Genomic DNA, 19,998 nt, shown 5'->3' with positions numbered 1-19,998 from the left:
TTTTTACTTTATTTTCATTTTAATCGTGCGGTGGTACTTTATGACGATGTGTTTCAGAATGCTTTTTTTCTACGTAGAGAATTGTGGAATGTTTGTTTTGTGTTGTGTCACAGTTGGAATGGGAAGTGAGTCGCATAAAGATGCCATTGTGGATGCTCAACCCACCCACCCAACACACACACACACATACGTAGCTCAGCCCACCACCACCAGCTGTCAATGAAACACGTTCCAACATGAAGTCAAACAACACTTGACTAGCGTCATGGTAATAAGTTCCCGCTTGTGCCTCTTGACAGGACTTTTGTCTGCATGAAACTGAGATGACATACCACATTGAATGCATCGGTCGCAGGAGACATAACAAACATAAATGGAGATCAAGAGTTTGTTTGGCATTTTTTCCAATAGGAGACTGGGGGTGTAGCAACAGGTTAAGCTAAGATTAGCATGTGCTTTTAAAATTGGGTCTACTGTGTAAGCTGAAGCAAGTTCCAAGGTGTGATGTTGACTTTTGTCATGGTGTAAGGAGAATTTGGTTCTAGGGTTCAGGGTAGCAGTTCTATGGCATAAAGATCTTCTTGGAAGCAAAGTGTTAGAGCTATGAGACACACATCCCAGGTGGTATCTGCTAGGCACACTTAAAACCAGGTACTAGAAATCCCACCATCTACTTTTGCCAATGCCAAGTAGGTACCATGCAGTGGAAAAGGTAGCATGTAATTTATTTTATAAAGTAAGAACAAGCACGTTTTGTCAAAACTTCTGCTAGTGTGTCATCTTGAAGTGGCTTCACACACACCTGAAAAGGACATGCGGCCATGCTATAACTGTCATATGTGTGTGTGTGCTTGAGTCCACACACACACACACACACACACACACACACATGGATGCCACATGAGCAAGCAGACATGGTCCTTCCTGCTTCAACACTTAACCATTGCTATGGCAAAACGGTGACGAGTTTCTGTGTGTTTGATATGACATGAAAGCGTGACACTTACAGAGATAAAATGTTTCTTTATCTCTTTCCCCCCTATTCACTAATAACAATTTTTAGGTTTTTTTTTTATTTTAAAGTTAATGTTTTAATGCTATTCCGATATGCAAAACATTTCCACCTGTAAAGGATGAAAATGGAAACATCACCTCCACCATTTCCAGCATCACTGTCGTCATCTTCCTCCTCCTCCTCCTCCTCCTCCTCCTCACCATCATCCTCATCATAATCAAGCAATGAGTGAAAGCACAGAGAGCGCCACAAGCAATCACATTGAAGCATGTTTATTGAAATGAAGTATGCTTTTAACTCAATTTAAAAAACAACAACAACAACAACAAATAAAGAACGATACAAACATTGTATGTACATGAAGTTCAGGCAGAGAACAAGAAGAGGAAGAAGAACATTGGGAAAACTAATTTAAAATGAGTGCAAAGGACAGAGTGTCAAACTCCGCTCCTCGATCTTGGAGTTTGATACCTACGGTGTCAAGCGTGTGTTTGTGTGTGTGTGTGTGTGTGTGTGTGAGCAGATCTTTGGTTTGCCCGTGCGTGCATGTGTCGTCAACACCAACGGCAGATCAGGATCAAACAGTGAAACGCACACAACATCAGGAATATGTACTTGTATCATGTCGTGCAAAGTATCTACAAGATGTGAGAATAAAGACGCCTTTCACTCAATGTCAACGGGTCGATGTCACTCTTGTGGCATATTGGTCAAAATTTATGAGAACGTTGTCAAGCTTTTTTTAAAAAACTGAACCACTTCCTGGAAAAGGTCAGCTTGATTTGCCGTTGTGGAAACTTTGAATGTTCAACTGTTGACGTTTCAGTCACTTTATGTTTTTTAATGAGGAGCTGGCTGCTGAGCTTTAAATGTCATTCGCAGGTTGCATCAATAAGACTGGGAGACTAACTGAAAGGCCTATGAGTAAATAAAGTTTACCTGTAAAAGGTTCTTGTGCATTTTAGGCTCAACCTGAAATCTCACCTTAAAGGCCAACATTCCAAAGAAGTTCAAGTAATTTCTTTCTTTATCTACCCTTTTTTTATCCTTATGTGGTCTCTATTTGATTGTCCGTTCTTATTTTTGTTGGACTTTTGACAGCCTCCCGTGGACATGAGGCCAAGAACAACTTTTCTCTCACACACATAACACGCACACGGTGAGGACATTAACTAGAACAAGGCACCGTGGGTAATAAAAGAAGGCCAACATTACCCACCGAGAGTCTGTGCAAACGATTTGACTTCTTGGGAGCTCGGGTGATTGTGACGACCATCGACTGGAGGGCCGTCCAAACTTTCTTTTTTATTTCTTTCTCCAAAATAAGCTCAACCAGTCCAAAGCCAATAGAAATCTCTCAACAATTAAATTAAAAAAATGGAAGCAGAAAACATTTTTTTTTAACTATGGTAACAATAACAACAAATAAAACACAACAACATAAAATTAAAATGAGGATTTCACAGTGGTGGTTTGTCAAATAAACGAAAGACACTGAACCGGAACGTCGGCGGCGTGAGAAGTCGATACTCGTAAGGTAACCCTTGCAAAAGCTCCTTCATTGAACCCACGAGTAAAAACAAACAGGACAGTCGAGTAAGGCTCGGCCCACACAAGTTTCAAATGCCCCTTTTTGGGGGGATTTAAGCAACAAAATGTCTCAGTGAGAACCACCCATGTGGTCTATCCTGCATCCTTCATGACGTCCACGTGAAGGGTAAATGAAAACAAAAAAACAAAAAAAATGAAGGGAAACAAAGCAAACGGAAAAAAGGAAAAATGAAGGTGAACGTGATGGTTGTGGCGGCTCGGGATTTGGTGAGTGCAACTTTGGTCTACGTACGTCCCCGGGGCCAAATTACCACACCCCATCGGTCCAATAGATGTCCCGCTGGTACATGGGCGCGTTTGCGTAATGTCCTACCTGTTTGCTGCTGTATTTGGGCGGGTTGGCCTTGTAGCTGTAATCCGAATATTGGTCGGAGCCGGTGGAGTTGTTGTCACCCGTGCCCACGAAGGTGTTGGTCGCCGGGAGGTCCTGCACCGCCTGGTGCTTCTTAGAGGCCGAGGGCGACTGCGGTTGAAGCTGGATGGATGGCAGCGGCGAGTTGGAGCGGTAGTGGCGCCCCAAATCGGGGCTACCGGGCGGGTAGTTGAGGGGCAAGTGTATTCGGGGGCTGTCGCTTACGGCTTCATTGATGAGGTTGAACTTAAGGCCTTTCTGGAGGCTGGCCTCCTCATCCTCTTCCAGAGGTTTGGCTGGTTTGGGAGCTTTGCCCTTCTTGCTCTTTTTGCCTTTGGAGTTTTTGGGTCCTTGCTTGGGGGCATACAGGTCTTTGCTCTCCTTCTTGCCCGCCTGGTAGCCGCTCTTGGTGTCCTTCTGGAACCTGTGCCGGATGACCACCACAGCCACAATGACCAGGATAACCCCAGCGATCCCGGCCAGGCTTCCATACAGGATGTTACTACGCTGCGCCATGGCATAGTTGGGATCCCCCGCAATGTCCCGGTCCAGGGGCGTATAAAGACTGTGCCCCACCAAGGCCTCAATCAGCGACGCGTTGGTTTTTGTGTCGTTGACAAACACATGCACTAGTGCGGTGGTGTGACGGCGCGGCTTCCCATTGTCCCGAACCTGCACCACCAGCCGGTGCAGCCCATTGTGTTTGCCGGTGAATTCCTGTGCCAGGGTGATCTCCCCCGTGGTTGGCGAAATATGAAACAGTCCATATGGGTTACCCCCAGTGATGGTGTAGTCCAGCTCGGCATTGGGTCCGGAATCAATGTCCTCGGCCTCCACCACCTCCACGCGGGTCTCCGGTGGCGTGACGGGGCTCAGGTATGTGTAGGACGAGTTGGAAGGTTTGGTGACATAGGGGGCGTTGTCGTTCTCATCCAGGACGTTAATGGTGACGCCCACATAGGAGGATCGAGGGGGGTCGCCAGCGTCCACTGCCTTTAGCCGGAAGGTGTAGATGCTTTCCTTCTCCCGGTCAAAGGAGATGCTGGACAGGATGTTTCCGGTGCCGTTCTGAATGACAAACTTGCCGTTGTCGGGCTCAACAAACAGCTTGACTCGGGCATTCTCGCCCTTGTCGAAGTCTGTGACAGTGACCACTCCCACTGGGTTAAGCGGTGGCATGTTCTCGATGACGGAGAAGCTGTATCCACTCAGCATGAATTTGGGGTCATTGTCATTGCGGTCGAGGACGTTAATCACTACTGTCGCTGTGCCGGTTTTGCTCGGGACACCCTTGTCGGCCGCCGCCACGCGGAACTCGTAGCGCTCTGTCTTCTCACGGTCCAGCAGATTTTTGACTCGAACTTCGCCGCTGCTGCCATCAATTTCGAAGAGCGCAGTGGCAGAGCGCTCCACGATGCTGTACACCAGCTCGGCATTGCTGCCACTGTCGGCGTCGGTGGCCGCCACCTGTAGTACCTTGTCGCCAGGGTGGTTCCCCTCAGCAAAGTTCACTTCTACAATGGCTGGGGAGAAAGTGGGCGTGTTGTCGTTCATGTCAGTGACCTGCACTTTTAGGGAGTTGGTGCTGGACAAAGCAGGGTTGCCGGAATCCACTGCCACAATCTCAATCCTGTAATCCTTCACTCGCTCGTAATCCAGCACCGTCGTGGTCTGCAGGAAGTACTTCCTTTTACGGTCATTGCTGGACTCACCCAAAGGCTGCAGCTGGAATGGGACATCGCCGGCCACCACACACGTCACGATCGCATTCTCCCCCTCGTCGCGGTCCGACACCTGGACCAATGCCACTGCAGTGTCTACTGGCATGTCCTCGGAAATGTTGGCGATTCCGTCCTGGTGCGTTACAAGGCCGATACCACGGATCTCGATGGTGGGAGCATTGTCATTCTGGTCCCGGACGTTGATGGTCACCAGGACTTTGGAGCTCTTGGTGTTTGGCCCTCGGTCTTTGGCCACGACAAAGAATTTGAGGAAGCTCTCCTCCTCGCGGTCCACCATGCCTTTTACGTAGATGATTCCAGTGGAACGGTCGATGCGCAGAAGTCTCTGTACTGCCTCGGACATCTGGTGCAAGCTGTAGTCGATCTCGCCGTTGGTGCCCATGTCAGCGTCATTGGCGCGGACCTGAAAAGGCAAACGCCATCCATTTACTCAATCAAGATTCAAACCACTTCACTCCCACATGCCCGTCTTCAGTCATTTCAGAACCATGAAGAAATGACCAATTAAACAGTTTGGCTGACATGAATGAAGTAATATTCATGGAGACGGAGTTTATAGCCCCTGACTGTCATGTTTCGGTTTGTGACCAACAGGTGGCACTGTAGGGATCCCCCTGCAGCTGCACAGCTGTTGGTCGTTATGTAATTAGTTGTATAAAAGCACTCCCGCCCGACCACTCATTGTCGGGTCATCGTTTGTTTGCTTGATTGCTGCTGTCGGGTTTGTTTCAGGCATGTTTTGTCATGTTTTTTGTTTGATACTTTGGACTTTGTTTTGCATTTAGTTTTTCTCTTTTTTAATACAATTTGTCAACCCTGCTCCTCTCTCTTGCCTGCTTTTTGGGGTCCACCACCACCACCTCGCAACGTGACACTGACTCACAAATCTTAATCCCTAACCTACAACCTTTAACCCAAACCCAAACCCACAAATGTGAATCCTAAACCCGAACCATTTCCTCTACCTATCACCCTTAACACATAATTTATTAACCTGAGGCCTATCCGTAACCCCTTAAGCCGATTGCACTAACCTTTACGTGAAATCCTAACCCACTTACTTTAACCACTGACCCTACACAACCAACCTTAACACGAATCCTAGACTTGACGTAATATTTAATTTACTGAGTCTAACATTACACCTAAACTAACATTAACCCTAACCCATGAACCTGTACAGTAAAGAAAAATAAAATAAAATACTATCCTGTCCTTACCCTGACTCTGGACTTTATTCATAGCCTCATCCTAAACGGCTCAGCCCTTATCCACGAGCCTTTGCTTGAGATCCTAACCCACTAACCTTAACCCCAACCCTTCACTCTAACCCACCAACCTTAAACCCCTTCCGCACATGAAGAAATAACTTCAACAAACTCTTACCCGATACAACTGGAACGTTGTTTCCAACATAACATTGTTGTGGAATTGTTTGTCACATGCGTCACATTTTACACTTACTTTCATGACGGCAGATATATAAAGTCGGATTATTTTTGATTTTACGGGAAAGAGTCACAATGAGAGGTAGCGGCTCAGCTACTGCTACAAGCATTTCCCTCCCCTGTCCAGCTGGAAGCAGGAATCATTGAGACAGGCGGCGGCAGCTCATTGGCCTTTAACGGCCACGAGTGAGCATTAAAGTTCATCTTCCTATTAAGACGAAAGCACAGACTCCTCTAGGGAACATTAGCGGATGAGGGAGGACGCATCACAGCCGCTTGTGATACGCATTCACTGAACCGAATAAAGCAAGTTTCATTCGCAAATCAATGGAAAAAACAAATACAAAAAAAAACAATTAAAACAGCTGCCCTGAATGTTAAAACATCCTGGCACAAAAAATCCATTCCTCTTTAATTTTGGAGAACTGTGCTTGTCTTTGTGTTATAGTTTTCATGAAAAATAACAAGTTACCAGCTGGCCACATGAGAGAACTTTTTTTAAAAATCCAAACAAAATATACCTGTTGTGGATAAATAAATGGCTCAATAAGACACGGTAAATAGGTGGTTAGGGAGAACGAATCCTCTTTACTGAACACTGAGAATTTTTAAACATGGTCAGAATACAAACAACTGAAGGACGCCTCACTCCGATTCTTGGAATGAGAGGGAGTTATTCCCTCAAAAGGTTGCTCACCATCTAAACCTGTTTGCTTTCTACCTTACACACTAACTGACAAACCTCGACCCCAATACCTATCTGAACCTCTTACACGAAACCCTAACAACCCTAACACAAAATCTAAGCAACTAACTCCTAGCGCCTAAAACTTAAACTTAAGTTTAAACCTTTAAACCTTGGACCTCGAGTGCAGTGGTTCTGAACCTTGCCGGAGTTACTGAACCTCAAGTTTCATTCTGTATCTGCGTTCATTGAACACATCTTGGTCATCTTGGAAAAATAAAATCCATACATCCATTTTCTACCGCTTGTCGGGTCGCTGGGGCAGCGGCAGGGAAGCCCAAACTTCCTTCTCCCCAGCCACTTTTTTCCAGCTCTTCCCAGGGTATCGCGAGGCATTCCCAGGCCAGCTGGGAGAGATCGTCTCTCCAGCGTGTCCTGGGTCGTCCCCGGGGTCTCCTGCCGGCGGGACATGCCCAGAACACCTCACGAGGTGTCCAGGTGGCATCCTAATCATATGCCCGAGCCACCTCATCTGGCTGCTCTCGATTGTCCAAATTCAAAACATAGGTATATATTTCCCTGTATGAACCATGCGTCAAATGTACTGATCTTGAAGAACAAAATCAATAAAACATGAATTTCGCACATACATACACCCACCCACAAAAAAAACATAACTCAATGAATATTTATTGGAAAGCAATGTGACTTTGACTCTTTCTACAGAGACAAGCTCAGAAAATCACCTTGTCAAATGACACTCATATTCTGGCAACAATTTTGTCTTTGTTTTTTTGTCTACCATCTTCAAATAGAATTACTTGCAAAGATATGTTGTAACAAACTGTGCGTACCCAAAGATGGCCAAGGTGAGCATGACATCACCAATGATATGACCCATAATGAATGACCTGACCTCCTCTGAACAATGACTCATGGAACACCTGTGGTTGGACGAAACCCAGGATAAGAATCAAAACACTGAACTTCCCCCCTAAATAAGCCCCTTAACTTCTATTCTTAACCTCCTGATCTTAGCCTGTAAACCATCAACCCTACCCCACTGACCTTAACCCAAACCACTAAACCGTTCATACGGCTTCTCAAATAAAGAAACTCATCAAAACAAGTATGTTTGAACGCCCAAAGGTCATATCGTCACATATTGTAAGTTCCAGTTATCTTTGCCTTTGGAGTTCAAACTGGAAGACATTTGCATGTCTTTTTCTTTCCCTTCAAAAAAAAAGATGAAGTCAGCAGCCCTCATCTCTTTTAAAGCAATGTCAGGGTGTGAAAGGTTGTTTCCCTCCACAGAATGCTCGAGGGATTTGCCAGAGCAGATGAGGAGTTCATCCAACCTCCTAATAAAAAATCTTCTTTGCCGCATGCCGGGTGACAGTCGACAGTCGGAAGTTGCTGATTCCACTCTCTAACGGTTAGCGCCGGGAAAAAAAAAAGCCCGAAGATCATTTCTCCTGAACCATCGATTTGCTTTCCAGGCGGGAAGGTTTTAAGGAGCGCTTCGTTTCTCCGAGCGGCCTGTAAATTATTGACAGCTTGGGGCAGGATTGCCTATCGAGCGGATGAGCAAACGGCCAACAGAAGCGCCGTTTGTCTTCTGCGTTAACAATTAACTAGCGTTGACCCACTCTGATGCTTTAGCTCACATTTCTTTTTTTGGTCGATTGTTTCCGCTTGAGCGCTAATAAGCGACTTGACTTTTCACGTACGCGATTCAATGTCCTGTTGGTGAGAATTTGAGATTGCGAGTCACCTTGTATTGATTAGCAACCAAAAGATGCAGCGAAACTTATCTAAAAACCTCAGATGTCAAATGTATTCCACAAGATTGGTGTTGAAAAGGACAACAGCATCTAAGGATCAGAAAATGTCAATGACTGTAAATCAATCAATTATAGCCCATTTGAGGTAGTCACATTTGTTGAAAAGCCTAAAAAGTCACAGTGTGTGCTGGAATAAAAAGCACAAAAGTAACTAAGAATCTCATTCATTTAATCATGTCCATAATGAGCAAATTGCTTATGAGGAGTAAAACTTTTGGCGAGCAGGTGGAGCTTCAACTTGTGGCACGTTGTTCCCAAAGAACAACAAAAAGTCTGTCAAATGTGTTGAAATCGCACATGAACACGTGACGTCACAAGATCAAAGAAAAAGAACGCTTTTGTCCCTCTTTAAACGCATTAAGGGGAAATGCATAAGACGCATGGATAATCTCCTGGCTGACTGGTAACTGGACGCAGCAGGGAATCGAGGAAGATGAAGAGGCGCGTTTGTCGCAGAGTCAGCCAGACAGAAATTAAAAAAATAAAAATAAACGAGCTTCCCGAAATCCGCCATTAATGTTTGTCTACCACCGACATAGCGACGAATGCACCCTGCACTAGCGCCACGTCACATACTAACAAGATAACATGGGTGACTCGTGAAATTTATCACCTTGGCAAATCATGACTGTCCGAATTCCAAGATAAGCCTGGTTTGCTGAGTGGCAGAACTCAAGCTTGGAAAGCAGGAACCACTCTCGACTAATCCCGCTACAAAGGGATTTATCAAAAAATACCAAACTTGTCAGGAATAAAAAATGCCGTTGAACGAGATGGAAATATACACACATTTGGCACCCCCCAAAAAAAATTCACTTTTAGCGGCGTAAATTACATTTAGTGATACCGTGGATATTAATACTGGTGCAGGATATATCGCCCCTTCCACACCACTAGTTCAAGCTTTTTTTTTTTCCATGTTACTGTTCAGGACACCGAAATGGAATTGGGAGTTTGAACTCAACTTCATTTTCAGGCAGTCTTAAGCAGAATTAGGGCTGAGCGATTATGGGGGGAAAAAAACACAACATCCGATTATTTTGACTGATGTTGAAATCACGATGACTAAAAACAATTATTCATTGATTTAGACATTTTGTGTTAATTCAACTACCCTTAACGCTATTACTCAAAAATAGTCTTAAAAATCCCCCAAAACACAAGGATAGCTGAAGCACGGAGCCAATGATATTGATGTGGCGCAAGAAAAAGCACAGTTCTGAGTCTACCAAAAAATTAATGAACCAAACTGTTGGTAAACCTGGTCGTTTGTAAACCAAAGAATTAAGGTAAAATCAAACATTGAATGAGCGGCAGTTTGTGCCGACTCTGGAGGCAGAATCGGCAGAGAACTTCATTCGACTCTTCCGCGGACAAAATCGTCCCCCACAGCTGCACAGTGTCTATATTTCAGCTGAGGAACGTCTTGAAAGAGCGTGAGAAACATGAGGGACACCATCAGAAGATTCGACGCGTGGGAATGGACTGCATCCATGGTAAAACGCAAGTTGAACCCTTGGGCACCTTTGAGCCTATGGGACTTGGCAGCCCCCATCTCCCAAGGTACCATGAGAGACCATGACAAAACTTAGCAAGGCTTACATAAAAAGAAATGGCAAAGCTCCCACTGTGTACTACGTTTCAAATCAAATCTACTCATTGTATTTTCTAGGTTCTACTGACCTGTAGCACGGAGTGCCCCAGAGGGCTGTTCTCCACCAGCTCAGCATCGTAGTGACTCCTTTCAAACTTTGGCGCATTGTCATTCTGATCGGTGACAATCACCCGGAGCAGGGCGCTGCTGGCCCTGGCCGGCCGGCCACCGTCCACCACCCGAACATTCAGGTCATACGAGTCCTTCTTCTCACGGTCCAGGTTCCCCATGACCACCAGCTGAGGCAGCTTCTCGTCCGTGTCCACCGCCACCTGCAGTCCGAAGAGTTGCTCGGCGTCGGGTCCTGTGCTCAGGGAGTACTCTGCAACGCCGTTGCTGGCGGCGTCGCGATCGGTCGCCATGGGGATGGAGAACAGGGCGCCCACATGGGTGTTTTCTGGGATAGCCAGGGTGAGGATGGGCGAGGAGAACTGGGGCGTGTTATCGTTGATGTCCAGAACCTCGATGCGGCCTTCGATGAGGCGAGGCCCCGATCCGATGCCTTTCACCATGTCCGTGATGGACACCTCGAACTCCAGGTAGCACTTGTCTTCCTCAAAGAGGTTGCGGCAGTCCCTGAGGGTCTCACGGTCGATGGGGATCTCGGTAGTGTAGATGTCACCCGTCTTCCCATCCACACGGAGGTAGGGGGAGCCCACCTCCAGCTTGTAGAGGTGCCCACTGTCAGGGAGCCCGCGGTCCGCCGCCAGGCTGCCCACCAGGGTATTAGGTGGCTGCTCTTCGGGGACCCGGTAGAGGATGTCAGTCGGCGCAGCGTTGCACCACGACAATAGTGTCGCCGCCAGGCAGAGCAGGAAGTGCCGCCTCGATGCAGCCATTACTCTGGAAGACAACGAGGTGGAGGACACTTTAAACCAGGGACTGGAAACATTCCCAAGTAAGCGGTCCTCATTATACGTAGCTACCCCAACAAATACAATGACGAGAGAAAAATCCGAATTTATTGTAACAATACAGACATTTGTTTTCATAAAATGGACAATCACATGGCGTTAGGTAGGTATATCAATCAGTCAGTGCTTGGTACATCAGTTCGTGGGTAGTTCCAAAGTGGCTGATAGGTAGGTGTGTACTCGGTATATACTTGGTACTTCCAATGTGGGTAGATAGGTAGGTAAGTAGGTAGGTAGGTAGGTAGGTAGGTATGCACATACCAGGTACAATATGTACTAGGTACATCAATCAGTTAGTACAAGGGCGCTCCAAAGCAAGTACGTAGATAGGTGTTTAGTAATTAGGTGTGTATTAGGTATATGTGACCGTAGGCACTAGTTGTTTTCTCACAAGGGTCGTGGGGGGTGCTGGAGCCTATCCCAGCTGTTTCTGAACCGTTAGCCAGCCAATCGCACGGAACATGTGGACAAACAACCATATGCTCCCACTCTCACACCTTGGGACAATTTCGAGTGTTCCATTAAACTGCCATACCCGGAGAAAACCCACGCAGGCACTGGCAGAACATGCAAACTCCACACAGGGAGGCCGGAGCCGGAGTCAAACCCTGCACCTCTGCACTGTGAGGTTGATGCGCTAACCACTCGACCACCCGACCGCCCTAGGTTGGATATGTAGGTTACTATATGTCACTCGGTAGGTATTCGGTAATTCCTTGGTCGGTAGGTCCCTCGTGGGTAAATACGTATGAGGTCTGTACTAGGTATGTACTTCAAATGTCAATGTTAGGTAGGTAGGTCGGTCGGTAGGTAGGTATGTACTCGGTATGTCAGTAGTTATAGACTTGGCACTCGGTAGCTCCTGGCGTACTTGATATGCACTCTAAACATCATCAGTCAAACACAGAACAACTCAACTTTCTGTTAGCGACGTTGTTACCGTCTTCTTGTCATTTGAACTGCGGATGTGCATCCGTAGAGCACACGAAGAAGTGGTAGGAGTGAGGTTATTGTGGAAACGCCACAATCACTCAAATTGTGTGTCAATTTATATTATTTATATTATCTGGTGTGTTTTTTACGGGTTGTTATGGGTTGTCTGCAGCCACAACTGTCGTCATGCGGGTTTCTTTCATGTAAGCCGGCGCATGTAACGCTGTTGACTCTTACTGGTGCTTTTTGTCGGCATATGCGTGCTGTATGATTCATTCTCGCATCGCTTTGTCATGGACAACAATGCTGACTATTCCTGCCGACCACTCTTGTGCTGCTCTAGACCACTTTGTTTCTTAAAACCTTGAATTTCTCAATTGTGCAATGAAAAAAGTATTTTATTCTTTTCATCTTTTTGACATATGTGATGCTACGATTAGCAACGAGCTGACTATTAATTTAATAGTCTTTCCCAAGCTCGTGGTCATTTTTTTTTATGCATCCTGAGGAAATTTCAGAGTGTGGGAATGTGGACGGCACATGGACGCATACACGTACATGTACATGTGAACACACACACACACACACACACACGTTAGCATGTCAACTGGGAGCGTGTGAACGCCACGGCAGGAATTTTGGTGAAATCTCTTGACACCGAAAAACAAACTTCTCATGACCTTAAAACATAAAAGTCCCAAATATCTCAACATGTTTGCGTGTCACATAGTTAAACAACACAAAGTGGACTCAATGGTATTTTTAAGACTTGGCTCTCATCAGGGATTCATCCCAATTTTGGTGTGCCAGATGACTAAAAGTGGTGGTGTGGTTAAAAAAAAAGAAGACAAAAAAAGTTATTTCAGATGTTTGCTTTGACTGATGCTTGAGTGTTTTGCCGTGATATTGGTTCACTATTGCTTTACTTTACTCAGGTCTAGTGCCTAAGTCTCAATTTTGGTTTTGGGACAACACGACTTTGTTGTCATGTCAACAAAAGACAAACGCCGCACAGCGTTGTGTCAAAGTCCATCTATCCATCTCCACGATGCTTGTGTGTAACATTTCCATGTGTAAGGAGTCAGACAGTAAGTGTTGCTCTCCCACTGAGTGTGTGTCTGCAATGCATAAAGGACACACAACAGGTGTGTGTGTGAATGACAAAGCAGCTGGATGGCCCTGTTAGCACCCACCGTCAAGTGCGGGTGTGTTGACAATTGACGTTCTGAGTGCGTCTCCGTGCTAGCAGCTTCATGCAGTGAGAGGACATCAACCTTCAAGTGACGATGAAAAGGGGTTCCCGGTCATATGACTCCACAATGCAGATCCAAGACGTCTTCAAATCTGTGTTTTTGATGTGAAATGTGTACTTTCTTTTCCGTTTGCGTTTTGAAATGCATTGTGTACTTCCCAAGCCTTTACATTTTTTTCCTTTCAAAAGGTCATTCATTTCAAACCGTTTACATTTTTCAGACCCATACCTTTGTCTTAAGTGCATTCAATGTACATTCTGGCAACAGTTCCAAAGACTTAAAGGTCCTGCAAAAGTTTCTAGCTCTGCGGTAAAGTTGATGTCATACAAAATCGCTCCATTTTTATTTTTAGTGGATTAAAATTTGGAGTCCATAATTTGGAGCCCATTTACATTTTTGTTTTAATCATACAACATGGCTGCTGTCCCTTGAAGAAATCCAGTGGCAGGGTCTTTTCAGCTTCTATTTGTTTTTCTTTTTGAAGAGGTTAAGGTTTCCACCAGACACACAGAAAAGATCACAAACTCACAAAAATGACACCCGCGGTATTCAGTCAGACTATTTGAATTTGAAAAAGTGTGCTACTAGTTGTTTAACATCATGAAAATCAATTAGTGTCAATAAGGTGCCCTGTCCTTTTAAGACACCAATTGTCACCTCCTTTTAACTTTTACTTATCATTCCACGTTGATCATCACTTTTATTCTGCAATCTGCTTCCTTGAACAGGTGCGGACGACTCCTGTTAGTGTGCGCGTCTTTAAAACCTGTCGATCAAGCACTTCCTGTTCACACACAAAACAAGAACACGAATGCACAAAAGCTGCTTTTATGTTTTCAGGATGTTCACTGTGAGCGCGCATGTGTGTGCGTGTATGCATCTTTGTGTGTGTGGTCCAGTTGTATGACAAAAGGGATTACGCTAATGACTCCATTCACATGCTATTGTTTGATGCAGATTAACACACACACACACGCACACAAACACACACACACACACACACACACACACACACACACACACAGCTGGCGAGTGTTGATGCGCATAAACGCATGCACACGCATGCACTCCACTGTCTCCATCATGTGCTCTTCAGGGGTGTAAAAATTCTTAGAACCCTGACACAAGTGCATCAGATGTCATGTCGCTTTTGGGGAGGTGGGAGGGGGTTCGTTTCTAACGCTTAATGTAATACAGCTCAACATGAGTTAATGTAAAAAAAAAAACTACAACCAATCGCAATCAAATTTCGCATGCACATCTCTGCTTACTGCCCACACCAGCATCTGAAAATATCAAAACAACCGTTACCGTGCTTTGGTTTTGATGGACATTAATCTTTTTCTATCGTGAACATATATGGGAGGGCAAAGCGTTATGCCCTTAAAATCCGAAATACTTGGGCGATTGCTTTGATATTTTTAGAGGTTTAAGTGAGCGCAGATGGGAGATGTGCAGATGAATTTCGGTGGCGATCGGGCGTAGTTTTCTAACATGAAATTGTGTTTCTCTTTTTTTTACATGAACATTAAATGTTGTTGACTGTCCTTTTTTGGTGGTTCATTGTAGATTAAAAAAAATAAAATAAAGTGCATTTTCTTTAGATATCGTGAGATAACCTACATTCTGTCTGGTGCCTGAATGCATCACAGGCAAAAACAACAAACGTACACACGCACACAAACCTACGCACGCTCACGCAACAGGCACGCTCACGAGCACAGGGTAAACACACGTGCGTTCACATGCCCAAAAACAGAGATATATCCTCTTACTGACAAACACACACACACAACATGAATACTTCGGTCCTTGGCTCATGTGCTTATTGATTGATTTTATTTTGAAGGGGAGTGCGCCGTTGTGGGAAAGATCCTCCAGTGCTTATCGACACGATCGATGACTATCAACACCTGATTCTGTGCATCATGGATATGAAATGTAGGCCTATAATTTCAGCACAAAACTAATACGATTTCAATCAATGACTTATTGATTGGAAGAACATTCCAAGTTCACGTTCACAACCCAAAGCTCTTGGCTTAAAATCGGGTTGATGAGGTTGGCAATTGTTGTTTCTTTCAATGTAATAAACTTGGATCGTTTGAGTTTTGGAGATCTTTTACATGCTGTTGTGTATTCATAAACTTGAGAAAAACTCCAGCTGTACCATATCGAATTGAATCGTAAACCCACTGAACCAACCCGAAACACATCCTTCCACTTTAAAATGGATACGTTCTTGAAACATATTATAATCTGTTTTGGGGATTTTATTGAATCGCCTTATATTAATGGATGCCATTTACCATTGAAATGAATTGTGTGGACGTCTTTACTTTCTGGGACGTATTTACTTTCTGGGACGTATTTAGAGTCACACTGTGGGAGATGCCCAACACGTTGCGTTGACAGGTATCAGGACGGAAACAATATCCAGGCACATACAGTTGTGTGTGTGTGTGTGAGTGTGTGTTTTTGGGGGGGGGGGGGGCAAAGTTGAGTAAAATGGGAACGTGCGTTGTGCATGTAAATAGTCCCAAGCCAAACCCTCCTTCATTCAAGCGTTTCTTCGCCCCTCCCGGCAGAACCGGGGCGACCGGATTCCCCGCGTCTGCCTGACACACACACATTTGCGCACGCATACACGCACACAAGAATCACTGAAACTCCAAACACGCTTATAAGAAGAGTGTGTTTCGAGGACATACAACCCGACTCGAGTTTTTCGGGCCAAAGCATGGTAACATTGGAACCCAATGAAAAATTGCTTTAATTCTTATTATTTTTTAAGTGATTCCTGCCAAAAAGTCCTGTTGTGAGGCTTGAGTTGAAGAAACTTGTGTCCTGATGAGAACGTACAGGAAAGAAAACCTTGCTCAATCGTCAATTGAAATCTTTTTAATTGTTTCAATTGTTTTTATCCTTTATCCACACAACTAGATATTATATTAGGAAGTATTAATATGCTCAAAAGAATGCAAAAGTATGCCAACAGGTGCATCCTTCTGGAAATGTTTAAATGTAACGGTTCCTGGATGTAGTCGTAACCTCAAAACAAACTCATGAGTAAACTTAAGTCGCTTTGATTCTTATTATTTTCAATATTCGATGGCTGCGACAAAATCCGACTTTTAGGAGGCATTAATATACTCACAAATAGAGACAATTTTCCGAAGTGATGTATTTTGGTGGAAATGTACAAACATTAGGGAGTCCGACACATACTCCCACCCAAAACCTGCACAGTTGTAAATTTAATCACTTTAGCTCATTCGTTTTGCAAATACATGATGATTTTGGAAGGCTTCGAAAAACTGGAATTTCCCAAACAAGTAAATCTATGTGAAACCTAACTGGCTTTTCGGGGTCAACCCCACCCCAAATGTGACTTTTTTGGTCAACATTTTTATCCTGGAGGAAACTGTCCAATTTTTAACAGCCTCGGGTGAATCGTTTTAATGAGTACTATTTTTAGCCTCCTTATTGGAGGCTCCAACACATTGAGCAACGTTGCAAATTTCTTTGAAGTGAAAATGTAAGGTTCCGGATGCCACTCCGCCTAGTAGGCGGCCCCACCTCAGCACTTTGTGAGTATGCTTTGAGCATAGATATCCGAAATGTCTCGAGTTTTTTCATTCTTATCATTTTTAATATCAATCCGATGATGAAATAGCATTCGTAAAGTCACAAACTCCATGTTTCCTATATTCCGGTGAACGCACACAGACTTAAAGGGTCCCAGATTTCCCCCATCGGGTTTAAAAGCTACTTACGAGCATCCCCCCTGGAAAATTAGAAAACATCTGCGCTCACAACCAGCGCCTCCGATTGTTATGAAGTCTGACACGCATGTTCCCGGTGTCAGGACGCACGGAAATCAAACATACTCAACATCGCTGATGATACAAACAAAGACGCTTGTCAGGTTCCGAGAAAGACGATGAGGGTGCGATTGCTTAAATGTGTATTATTTCTAATATTATTACAAAGATCGCCACCCGCCACCAGTGCACAGGATGGACGTGACATCCGTCCTGATGGTTCATCTTGCCAGAATCCACAGAAATAACACAAGACCAGTTGATTGTTGGCCACTTGTGTTTGTTTTTAAGGGCAATTTTCAGGCTGGGTTCCAATCTGAACCCTCTCCTCTGGGATTACATTCATCTTTGCTGACACGCGGAGCGGATGTGTGGAACTCATGAGCCGGGTTACCCGCGGGCCTTGAGTTAAGCTCAAAAGACACATTGTGTCCAGTTGTTGATAAAGTTGTTATCACAAACACGTTCTCGGAATTGCCTCAAATCATTGTGGTGTAGAAACCCAAATGGAGGCCACCAGAAATGAACTGCCGTGACTATTGCTGTCAGGCAGGTTCCATTGGATACTGCTGGACAGTGCTCGATACGAGATCAATGCTGCGATGAGTGCAATGAAAGCGGAAAATGAACACGCTATTGGATTTGGTCTCGGATACAAATGGACAACAAGTGTTTTAAAATACAGCAAACACGTTCAAAGCTTATTCTTGGGGGGGGGGTTATTTCATTAAACTCGTTTAAATGTCTACTAAAGCGAGCCATCGGAGTGAAAAGAAAACAAGAAGTGAACATGAGTGCGAATGTAATGAATGCGAAGCAGGTGCTTCCTACCTGGAGCGGGTGACCGCCGCGCGGTAGCCCAGCTTGGAGCTCTCCAGCCCGGCTACAGGCTCCGCTCGTCCCCGGAGTCCACTCCGGAACTCAAGGAGTGCGAAAAAGAAGAAAAATCGGATAAAATCCACTCGGGTGAGGAATGAAAAGTACTTGAAATCCAAACGGAGCCAAGAGAATATTCCGCTCACAATTAAGTCCACTTTTTGCAAGTGTCGTGACCGGTTCGGTTCGGTTCAGTTCACCCGTTCGTTACTCGGCGGAGGTCCGCATCACGTCCCAGGTTCTGCAAGGATGTAGTCGAGAAGGTTCCGGTTCTTTAGAGCAAGTGGACGCCGGACGTTAAAAAAGACGTTGGGAAGTTAAAAAACAAAAACAAAAAAAGATTAAAGAAAAAGGTTGGAAGGAAAAAGGGTCCTCTTTAATGTCAATTTGCGAAGCCGTCCGGTACTGTCCTGTTCCGATGTTGCTCGGATTGGTTCGGTTCGCTCGATGCTCGCTCGCTTGCTGCCGCCCTGCCGCCCGGGTGATGACAAACTGAAGCACAGCCAAGCTTGCAAGTCCTCTCTCGCTCTCTCGTGCTGTTGAGTGTGCCTCCACCACAGGGACGGGAGGAGTGGGAAGCATGGGGGCGGGTGGGGGGGGGGGGGGGTCGTCACTCGGCGTGGAGCTCCCTCTATTTTACAACATTTTTATTCCAATTAAAAACAGATTCCGACTGTTTTTTTCGTAGACTCAAATGTGCTTTAAAATCTTTTGGAATTATTCGCTTACACCCGATACAACCTCAAGACATACACCTGCTAACATCAAAGGCCACCCCCTCCCCTTGTCTCAACCAACTCACACTTGTGATATTGTATCCATCTTTTCTGTCTACAGTAAATAAAACTCGTTTTTTCTCGTCTTCTCACCATTCTCGAGGAGAAATGTGTGTGTGTGCGTGCGTCGCGGAGCTCCGTGAAGACGCCATATGCCGTGCTCTGAGCGCCCCTTACAGGCTACCTTCGGGAGGACAAGTCGGGAGCTTCATGGCTGGTGGTTTTGATATATCCAGTATATAAGCCTTCATTTTCACGCATATATTTGGCCATATTGGTAGCAATTCAATTTCTACCTGTCCAGAGAGTGTATTAGCCATCGAAGTTTCTTACTTCGACATAAGTGACTGCATATTACACACTTCAATTGTACGGACTGTTTCTGCGCCGTCTATCTCAGAGCAAAGTCAGACTGTATCATGAAAGTAAATGTCTTCTTGTCAGCTGTCAGCAAGGACAAAACGGGATTTTATTCTTTTTGTGTCAAACTATATTCATAACTCAGAATATTTTGGACGAGCAGAAACTCCACTTGTTTGTATGTACAGAATGTCTGTCTATTTAATCCGTGACCATGCTCATAACTCAAATCTTTCTGTCCTCATTGAAATCAATGGAAATGCCATCAATCTGTTCGAAGGTGCCACAAAATTTTTTGGCTTGTGTGTTCTTTTTTTCATGAGGAAAAAAAAACATGATATTAGGTTTTACTTTATAAAAAACAGAGCGAAACATAATGAAATAATACGAAGAACTTACTAGTTTGTGCATCATGATTTGATGTTCCAATTCAATTCGTTGTGCTGCTCCTTCTGTTGTGCTTCCCTTGGCCAACAAGAGGCAGAATAATAGTCGTGCAGACACAAGTGAAGAAGAACACTACTTATTCTTCCACTACTACTGCAACTGATTCAGTGAGAATCTGAAAATATTAGTTTATCGCCTCAAAACTCACTTGTGTTCTTTGGCATTTGACTCAGCATGACTCAGACTTGATCTTAGTTTTGCTGTTTGGTGCTTTCTACTGTCTTTGTTCCTGATTTATTGTTTTATTGCTGTATATATGATAGT

General features: G+C 44.8%; 1 protein-coding gene across 2 annotated transcripts in view; it reads right to left on the bottom strand.

Annotated features, from left to right (window-relative positions):
• Nucleotides 1-18,706, bottom strand: part of LOC127600338 (protocadherin-1-like) — a 110,958-nt gene extending 92,252 nt beyond the window's left edge. For both annotated transcript variants that reach the window (XM_052064879.1, XM_052064928.1), the window contains exons 1-3: nt 18,107-18,706; nt 10,381-11,194; nt 2,940-5,123 (exon numbers count right to left, since the gene is read on the bottom strand). In XM_052064879.1, coding sequence (XP_051920839.1) covers nt 2,940-5,123; nt 10,381-11,190 — 2,994 coding nt within the window. In that variant the 5' untranslated portion in view covers nt 11,191-11,194; nt 18,107-18,706. The remainder of the gene's footprint in view (nt 1-2,939; nt 5,124-10,380; nt 11,195-18,106) is intronic.
• Between the last annotated feature and the right edge of the window lie 1,292 nt (nt 18,707-19,998).

This window comes from Hippocampus zosterae, chromosome 1 (assembly GCF_025434085.1).
Source record: "Hippocampus zosterae strain Florida chromosome 1, ASM2543408v3, whole genome shotgun sequence".
NCBI lineage: Eukaryota > Metazoa > Chordata > Actinopteri > Syngnathiformes > Syngnathidae > Hippocampus > Hippocampus zosterae.
Note: the sequence above shows the minus strand (reverse complement) of the source record. Positions and strands in the feature narration are given on the sequence as shown.